The 10,316-nt window shown below is 35.5% G+C and overlaps 1 protein-coding gene across 2 annotated transcripts in view; it reads right to left on the bottom strand.

The window, feature by feature from the left end:
* Positions 1-6,993, bottom strand: part of LOC110099572 (ABC transporter B family member 25, mitochondrial) — a 14,064-nt gene extending 7,071 nt beyond the window's left edge. Inside the window, exons 1-5 of one of the 2 annotated variants that reach the window (XM_028697050.1) lie at positions 6,794-6,993; positions 5,417-5,482; positions 5,252-5,344; positions 4,515-4,579; positions 2,015-2,077 (exon numbers count right to left, since the gene is read on the bottom strand). In XM_028697050.1, the coding sequence (XP_028552883.1) occupies positions 2,015-2,077; positions 4,515-4,579; positions 5,252-5,344; positions 5,417-5,482; positions 6,794-6,940 (434 nt within the window). In that variant the 5' untranslated portion in view covers positions 6,941-6,993. The remainder of the gene's footprint in view (positions 1-2,014; positions 2,078-4,514; positions 4,580-5,251; positions 5,345-5,416; positions 5,483-6,793) is intronic. The other variant, XM_020826768.2, reaches the window with a different exon arrangement.
* Positions 6,994-10,316: the final 3,323 nt, after the last annotated feature.

Genomic DNA, 10,316 nt, shown 5'->3' with positions numbered 1-10,316 from the left:
AATGTTAGATGGAACCAAACCAACAAGAGATTTATTGCATCAAAAAAGAAATTAAAGTATAATTTTTCTTTCGCATGACTTAGAATCCTATTTATACTTAGAAAACAGCAGGCTCATTCTAAAAAATAAGTTTTAAATTTAGTAAGAGGAAACCTCAACCAACCAAAAAATCCCATAAAAGCAAACTACAAGCTACGATAACCAGCTATAGTACCGGAATTACAAGTCACAAATGGAGGAATTCCACAAGTCACATAAGCATAGTTAGGGAAGAGAGCTGCAAATCATCCAAGGGTCACCGATCTATGTTGGGAATAGAACAGCAAGTCCACGTGTAATTGAAGATTAAAATTCTGGTCGAGGAATGAAGAGTAACAAACTCTTCAAGAAAAAAACTTAGGGCCTGCTTGGTTGGATGTAAAATAAATGTAAAGTATTTCAAATGCAGAGGTATAGCGTTTATAAGAGACACTAGAGTTTTCACGTGGAAACTCTTAAAAAGGGAAAAAGCCCCGAGACTTGGCCCATAATCGACATGAGACAGAGGTCTAAAAGACCGTAGTCTGGCGACAAAGGTTGGAAGGAACGTTGTTGGCTAGAAATGGTGGTAAGAAAGACTGTAATCTGGCGACGGAGGTCGAAAGGGCCGCAGTCGGCAGGTAACGAAGGTCTGAAAGACCGTTATCTAGCGACGGAGGTCTGAAAGGACCATAGTCGGCGATGTTGGTCGGAGAGGCCATCGTTGGAGATGATCGATGGCCGGGTAAGAGTCTGAAAGATTTTGGTGATAGTTGTTGGTCAGGCAGAAGTCCGGCGAAGGTCGGTGGCTGATTATAAGTCCAACGATAGTTGGTGGCCGAGCAGAAGTCCAGTGACACTCGGTGGTTGGGAGGAAGTCCAGCGAAAGTCCAGTAACAGTCGGTGGTCGGGAGTAAGTCCGATGACAGTTGGTGGCTAGATGAAAGTCCAGAGACAGTCAGTGGTTGAGAGGAAGTTCGACAACGGTGAGTGGTCGGGCAATGGTCGAGGAGGAGCTTGGTGCAAGAGAGATCAGATTTCTCTTTCTCTCCTCATTTCTGTCACGATCCGGTCCAGTTAGCTCGTAGATATGAGGCGGGAACGAGATCGGACATGTAAATTAAGTACTCATCATCAGTTCCATGCAATTCTAAAGATATTCAAGAATAATAAAAGCGTCTCTAAACTTTCATGTCAATGTCACAGGTCTATCACAATGTACAATATGGCAATAAATTTTTTTCTTTACACATACTCTGCATGCCATCCAAAATAACAAAATAACTACAACAACTACTACTACTAAAGACAGTAAAGGAACCTGTCACCCGGTGCGCGTCGACTGTAGGTAAACCTCGGGTGATCAGCCATCACCTAAGAGTCGGGTCTCCTGAAAATTTCCCAAAACTAGGGAGTGAGCTACGCTCAGTAATTGACAATATGGCTAAAGTTGGTGTACATGTAGATTCTAAAACTACAAAACTACTCATGAAATATTAGATGTCTTAATGCATGTGAACCATGATATGCTTGATATGCTTGCCTAAAACATAAATTAAGAGTTCTTGATACAAGAGAACATGAAATACTTACATATGTGTCATTTCATAATGTATACATCCGTCCCGGAGTACCGAATTGTACTGATCAGGTACACATTGTTCATGGTCATTCATTTTCATTTCGTTTCGTATTGCCTCAAAGGCCTATTTGCTCAAAGAGCCACTTCTTGGTACTCTGTCATCAACAATCACAAGCAATATAGCATGAATATGATAGGAAGCTTTCATATGACACTAAATAACCATTGCATGACTATGATAAGATGATTTCAACCATGATAAGATGCTTTCATAAGATACTAAGTAACCCTTTCATGATTTGTCATGATTTGACATAAGAAACAAAACTATTTCATGGCTTGACATAAAAACTTTAATAAACAAATATAGTTATAATGAAATGCGCACTTTCCTTAGCCAATAAAGTCACTTACCCTTGAGAATTCGTGCTTGGAAAGTTTCCCGCACAAGTCCTCGCCTCCTTTCTTAATTTCAACCTAAAGGAAAACAAGAGATTTAAATCTCTACGACTTTATTTAACTCAACACAATGTTTAATTTTTATTTAATTTAATTATGATTTTCGGATTTAATAAATTCTCAAAATTTTGACTTTCTAATTTGGCTAATTTCTTCCCTTAAACATGCCAAAACTTCCCCTTCATCTAATACATAATTAATATTTAACCATTTTCGGATTTATAATAATTAATAATTAAGAAAATTATTTTCTTTCAAATTTCCAAATTTAGAGGCTTCCCCAAACCTTTAGAAGCTAAATTAGGGAACATGCAACCCTTAAACATTTGTAATAAAAAATCAAAATCAAAATCCTAAACCTTCCCAAATTTTTCCACTAAAAAATTTCTAATAAAAAATCAAAATCTTGTTACTAAAAAGCTTCCCTTACACTCCTCTATCCAATCCTATAACAGTTTAAAAAAATGAGAAATCCTAATTTTTAGACTTAGTGTTTTTCTTAAAAAATTTTAACATGAAGGGTAGGAAATCGTAGGTCAAGACAAGCCCTACAAATTTCCTAAAGAAATTTCAAAAAAACTCAAACTCTAAAATTTTTCTTTCAAGAAAACTAAAAAAAAACTTCAAATGCTTGAAGGAATACATACCCCAAGTCTTCCTTTTGCTTTTCCTAAAGATTCTTGCCGGAATCTCGCCGGCTGCCGGCTTGGAAGGAGCTCCCGCCGCTTCCCCCTCTCTCCCGTCGTCCTCTCTCTTTGGGTCGGCCGTACAAAACAATAAGGGACCGAAATAATCAGTCCCTTAAGGCTTATGAGGGTTTTAGAAATGAAACTTACGCATGTGCCCTTAACCCTATCATTTCCTTAAGAGATCTTAGGGGTAAAAATGGAAGTTTAGCCAAAATTTACTTAAACAATCTTCGGCGAATTTTAATTCTCAAATCGTGCAAAATTAGGTATAATTTCTTTATACCGTTTCGATCGAAATTTCGAGACGAATCTAATGAAATTTATTTCGTCGAATTCCGACGACATCGAAATTTCACTTAAGTTCGTTGCGGCGCATCGATATGCGTGCGACGCACTTAAATGACGACTTTCGGGTTTTACAATATCTTCCCTTCCTCCCTCTTTGCTTCCTCCTCTCCCTTCTCTTCCTTGCTTGGGGTCCCCCTAAATGAAGAATGAGAGGTCTCTTTATAATTTTTTGGAAGTGGCATGACCAGTAATTAGGAGGCAGATCAAGGATATGTTGGGAGAGGTTTGAATGGACGATCGATATTGATCCCCTTGATCATGGAACGTTTACTGGGCATTTGAATGTCTTAATAATATCAAAATTAGGTGATCTTGGGCTTGTTGGATTCGTCTCGTCGAGCCACTCAATTCAACTATAAGCATGTCACGTTTGGTAATCCAAATTATGGTTTGAACCTTATAAAAGGCGCTTTGAGTCTTTGATCTAGACCTATTTGGGCTCATACTAGGCCTAATTTGGTGTCGTTGGGTTTATCTTTTCAGGACGTTTAGTTCGACTATAAGTTTGCTGAAATCGGAGTTTGGATGATCCTAAATTTAATTTCAGAAGTTTTCAACTTAATTTTGTTTCGAGATTCGCGCCCGGTCAAGATAATTTTTTATTATATATCAAGTGCAAATTAAGATTAAAACAAAATTAAATGTAGAATTTTATAATAATTATAGATCTTCATCAACATCCAATTCATCATGAAAGGATATTAACCATATAAAATTCTTGTATTGGTGCGGATTTGATAGCCTTTATAGGAGAAAACAATGATTTTTCTTTAGTTTGAAATATTCATCATAGGTCATGTAGTCTAAACAAGAATAGTTGTAATATCATTTAATATCTAAAGCTCTATATAAAGTTTAATGTAGTGTTTTTGGTAGAAAGCCGCATCAATAAATTTGTAGAGAAAAAGTATAGCAGTTTAGACACAGACAATAGATGTGGAAAAATAAAAGGAGAATGAAATAAAGCGATAAGAATATAAAAAAAAAAAAAGACGTAAACCCCAGATAATACGTAGAGGTTGTGCAAAAATAAGTGTATAGTTCTGATCTGCTAGCAGTAAGTACGTTTTAAATTTGCAAATTCGTACACATTTTATGCTAGTTATAAATCATAATTATATAGATTTCAAAACTCATTATTTAATGTCCTGAACATTTCATGCAAATTAAATAACAAAACAATTCATCAATTGGCATCCAATCTCAAAAAAATATACATTGGAAACTGTACAGAACGATTTTGTTTTAACCTCATTGAGCTATATAAAGATGATTATGGAATGTATAATGTCACTCTGCAAAAAGTTTGGCACATTTTTTTCATTTGCTGAAGCATTTCCCTTTGAAGATTTATGAAGACTTGCAAGTTCAAACAAGAAATATAGCAAAACAAGCAATGCAAAGATAGAATTACTTACAAAATTGAAGGTGCCTTCAAAAATGCACGGGCAAGAGCTACACGTTGCTTCTCTCCTCCACTTAACTGTGACAGAAGTAAGCACTTCTAATTAAGCATGCTTAAAAAGGGAAGCCTGGATCTAAATGTGGAGAGTTACTAAAAGCTAAATCCAACTAGAGCTGGTAAATGAGACGAGTATTGAGATGGTTTTACTTAATTAATCTATGCATGTCCTTAGCACATGTTAAAATCATGTGGAGTTCTTCGGGCACTGTTTCTATCCACAGATTCCTTGTAACCGTGCATGATAAAAGGAAAAAGACTTGCTGTCTAAGGCTTCGTTTGGGACAGCTTTCTTTATGATTTCTAAAGTGACTTTCTAGTACAAAAATTTCTAATTCAAAATTTTTTTGAACTAAAACGTTATTTTAGAAAGCAGCAAAAAAGTTTTCCCAAACGAAACCTAAATCTACGAAGATTAGTTGCATTGTAAGTAATCACTACTCTGCATCCTAACTGCACAAATGAAAATTTGAAAAAAAAAAATCTGTAATTTAGGTTGTTGAGTGCCCACATCACTGATATCAACAAACAGCTAAATATAAATTCTAGCTGTATCAAATTTCCAACAGAACAATTGACTAAATTTTTTTAGCCCACAGAGAGCATCTAAACAAAATTAACACGCTAAAATCTCTTTAACAACTCTGCTATCACAGTAAACAACAGAACCAGTCTATATAGAGAACTAAGTACCTTAAGTCCTCTCTCTCCAACAATAGTAGAATACATTTCTGGGAAATTCATGATGGTATCATGAATAGCTGCACACCGAGCAGCATCAAAGACCTAAGAATTAGGATAAAAACAATAAGAAAAATTCTTATTAGTTAATAAAACTTTTATTATCTATTTGTCTACCTCCTCTTCTGTTGCAGATAATCGTCCATAATGAATATTGTGAAATATTGTGTCATTGAAGAGTACCTGCAGAGAAATTAATCAGCCATGCAAATTTATCAATGAAAGTACTGTCCTTTTTTAGAGAATTTAATAGAGCTGAAGTTATACCTCAATTCTAAACAAGGTCAAACTAACGCGCCCGTGAAAGCTATAAGAATTTAAAAAATTATGGAGGGGATTACTTTACGGTTTAGACTTTTAGATATTTTCTCTAGTTTTAGTTAAGTTTTCACTTTTTTTCTTTATTTATCCACCATTGTTGATATTTTCTTATAACATTTGTCGATTCTTTTTAATTTATTTTAAATATTAATTTGAAGGGTTCATGAGCTTTTCATCAAGGTGAGCTGGTATATTTACTAGGTATCATCCTTGGATTAATTTTAACTTTACCGAACTACTTGTGAAAAATTATATGTTTGAAAACTTTCTATTTCAAATTAATATTATATATTTAATTCATAATCACATTATCAGCAAGGCACATCTAAAATTCAGAAGATAAAACAAAGGAAGTAAAATTCCAATCAAACAAAACGGAAAATTGTTCAATTGTCACGTTGGAGCCATCATATTACTTAATTCTGCATGACAAGTCCTTTCTACAATTTTGTTTGAATGAAATTTTCCTCAGAAATGACATTTGAGTTTTGGATGCAAGTGTAACCATTTTAAATTATATAAAGTTGATTTGTACAATTGAAATTCTAGGTACCAAAACTATAAGAACTAGAAAGTAGTTTACCCAATATTTTTTTTGTTTTTAGAAATAGAAATCAATTTGAAATAGAAAATATTTAAACATATAATTAAGTGTATTGATATTGAGAAGGAAATAGGCTCATTATAGAAATTCATATTATTTTGACATTTTTTGGGTAATGTTGTATGTAACACACTAACACTTGACATAAATAAGACCTAAATCCATCTATTTACAATAACACAACAAAAATCTTGAAGAGCAAACAAGACTACCAATTTTTATTATTAATGATTTGGTATCACACACAAATACGTGTGCTTACTAATTCATTTTAAATGCTTGGGTATAAGCTTTGTAAATAATAAAGATTTTTTATGCGCATAAGCAGATCTTTTTTATTTCTACAAAGACAGAATTCATATAAAATTTCATTGCTAGGAAAATAAACGCAAACAAATGGTAGTAGTTCTTGCCAAAATGGCACCTCTTATGGAACTATAAAAGAAAAATAAATTGCAGAAATAGACCTGATATTTCAGGAAACTGTATAGTGCAAGAAATTATGAAATAGAAATATGCAAACATGCTAGGTGAGCAAACGGAAATAGTGAAATATATAATAGACTTACAGTATCTTGTGGCACAACACCGATACACTTACGGAGACTTTCCAAACTTAAATCTCTTATTTCTTGACCATCAATCTGAATCTGTAAGAAAGGAATATGGTAGACATTAAGGAGGAAGAAGCTCCTATGATCCACATAATGAAACATTAACTTAATTGAGATGCACAAACTACGAGTCTCAACTCTCACTAACTAGAACGCTTCAAGTTCAAGAAAGTATATAATTGAAATATTATGCTTAGCAAGTTTCTATTAGTTTATTGGTTGATCCTTTGGTTTATGGTAATTGAACTCCATGATTCCTTGATTGGGCTTCAATTTGTCTATTTGCCTTGGGCCTATGGTTGGACTTTAGTTGTTGGGTTCTCTGATTAAATAGATACTATTTGTTGTTGTTGTTGTTGTTTGGCTTTAGATGTAGTGTGATTTGTTTGGTAGTTATTTCCACCTTGACTTGTGGTCAGTTCGGAGATCCACAGATTCACAGTTTGGCAATGACGCACGGACGCTTTTAAATGGCTTTGGTGTCGGTGTTAGACACATTGCCAACTAGCCAAAAATTGCATCAGAATTTTTTCTGTGAAATTAAACTCTTATGCTTATTAGACACAATGGGGCACAGAGAGGATATGTAAATGACACAGGAAGGACACATGAGTGTGCAATTCAGTATTCAAATCCGTTTTACTTATGAGAGTTGCCTTAATCACGTATTGACTCCCTTCTTCATATCTCACATGACTCATATCTCCATAGCCATAACTAAAGGCGATTCGATTTACCCTCAAAGTCTTGCATCTCCACCTTCACTGAAGCCTGAGACTTCGTCTCTTGCTCGTCTATTTTGAGTCCCCTCCTTCGCAAAAGCCAAAGACTTCATCTCCCCCTCATTAATCTTGCGCCTCCAAGTTGCATCAAAGTTGAAGATGGAGAAATCTCACATATTCATCACAATCAAAGCACCATAACCTAAGGTTACTAGTACGGTAATGTTCTGTAACACAACCAACTCAAACGAGATTTGAATAGTCTAATTTATAATTGTTGTCCAGCTCCTAGCTTCCATCATTTTATTATTTTATTAAAAGTTTTGGTAAACTAAAGAAAAAATAGTACTTTTTTATCAATATTTTCTAAAAACCTCAAGCTTTTATCCCACAATGTGGGGTCGACTACATGAATCTTTTTTTCTTCATTGTGTTCTATTAAGAGTCAAATTCTCTTTTAAATCTAATAAAGAAAGGTCATTTCTAATATTTTCTAACCAAGTCTTTTTAAGTCTACATCTATTTTTTTTAACATAAGTCAAATCTAATGCATCTACTTTCCAAACTGAGTCATCAGAAGGCCACCGTTTTATGTGACCAAACCATCTAAAGCAACTCTCTCTAATCATATCTTCCATTGGAGCTACTCCAACCTTTTCATGTATACCCTCATTTCGTATCATGTTTCTAAAAGTAAAGTCACTCATCCACCTGAGCACCCTCATCTCTACAATACTTAACTTAATAGTACTTTTCTATCAATATTTTCTATATTTACAAAAACTTTGATATAAAAATCTATCAGAGCAATTCATAGAAATTTTGTCCAAGGAAATGTTAGCTTAATTAATACAAATGATATTTCCTTAAACAAACTTCAAGATTAAACTACATATCTCATCATTAAAGACACATGAAACAAACAACATGCTTGGATTCAAGTTTAAATTACAATGGAGTTGGGCCAAGGAATAGTTTCTTTCATGACATTGCACTTCATCTTCTGATGTTTTTAATAGACGACAATAACAACAATAACAACAACATCAAGCCTTTATCTCACTGTGGGGTCGGCTACATGAATCCTTTTTTCTCCATAGTGTCCTATTAAGAGTTAAATTCTCATTTAAATCTAAAAAAGAAAGGTCAATTGTATTATTGCACTTCATCTTCTAATGTTTTTAGAAGAGAATGATATAAATTAAATACTTCATATAAATAATTTATCAAGTATAAAACTCTATCCACAGCGTGTCATATTCTATTTTTTATAATTATATCATGTCTCCGTGTACACGCTTTACTCTCCTAACCAGATCATTAGAAGGTTCTTCCCACTATGTTGCCCCTGATGGATTTTTCCCTCTAACATTTTTCCTCCACCCTCTAAGACAACTCTATCATCTCTCAGCCCCCTAGGCCTCAGTATCCTGAGTTCGGCCTGTATGTCCTCCCTATGCCCCTTCATGAAATTCCACTCCAATCCTTACTCAGAAATCCTCCTCAATCTTCTTAGACAATAGCTGTGTTTGAGCAAAGAATTGCTCATGGAGGTCCCCTTCCCAAATGGCTCAGAAACGTTCCAACAAGCACTCCTTAAACTCTCCTCATGAGTAGATCGGATATCTCGCCTCCGTCCACTAGAACCAGGCTAGGGCTTTCCCTTCCAGACATAGACCCGTCGCCATGAGCTTCTCCCCTTCAGTAAACCCATTAATGGAAAAGTAACGTTCTACCCGATATACCCAATGTTGAGCATCCTCCCCTTCAAAGACCGGCATCTTCAACTTCCTTTCCCTCGCATCCATCCCCCAATGGTTTCTTCCCCATTGGTTCCCCTGATGAAGAGATGGTGTGATTCCCTTCCTTCCTCCCTTGGTTGATGTTGACCCCATGGTTCCCCCCAACCACACCCTTTTCCATTCCACCTCTCCTCGTGTCCGGATAATCGCCTAAAGAAGTCAGCTTCCTTCCTCCTTGCTGTCATCCCTTCGGAATAACCCGATCCGCCCACCAACAGGGCTCCACGTGGAGGTCCTTGAGGGTAAACTTTCTCTACTTCATCATCTTCCTCATGGATACCTTTTCCTCGTGATGCCACCCTAGGAATCCTCGGTGATGCCTTCGATTGCATCTCAAGCATATTTTTCATCATCTCTTCAAAGTCCCCGAAGTGGTTTTCGATGGCCGAGAGTTTTCCTTCCACCCCGGAATATTTTTCCTCTACTCTGGCCTAGAGTTGTTCCATCTCTCCCTCTAACGCATCCATTTTCTTTGCTTCCATGACTTGGATCTACACTCAGATTGCAAAATCCACAAGGAAAATTTACTGTTCCGCCTAAAAACTCGTTCTAATACCAATTTGCTATAAAACAAGTTCAAGAATCACCCAAATAGTGGCTGAAATTGAAAATTTCAGTAAAAATATAGCATTTTTTGAAGAAATCTCTCGACAAAACAATAGGAAAACTTGATAATTGAAGAAAAGTGGAAGGAAATAAGCAAAGATACAATGGATCTTCAATTCGAGAGCTCTTCAATTCTCTAACCGATGGTTAGAACCCAAAACCTAAGAAGAAATTTAGAAAAAACACAAACAATTGCATAACCCCCAACCCTAATCTCTTCCCTTCTATTAGAGAATACAAAATAAGAGCCAAAAGACTAAAAAGCCCTCCCCAATTTAATTTTTCCTCCTAAACCGCCCCCTCATTCGAATTGGCCATTGATTCATGGGCCCCACAAGGGGACTGGCT

The sequence above is a fragment of the Dendrobium catenatum genome, unplaced genomic scaffold (assembly GCF_001605985.2).
Source record: "Dendrobium catenatum unplaced genomic scaffold, ASM160598v2 fragScaff_scaffold_858, whole genome shotgun sequence".
In the NCBI taxonomy this organism is placed as follows: Eukaryota; Viridiplantae; Streptophyta; class Magnoliopsida; order Asparagales; family Orchidaceae; genus Dendrobium; species Dendrobium catenatum.
Note: the sequence above shows the minus strand (reverse complement) of the source record. Positions and strands in the feature narration are given on the sequence as shown.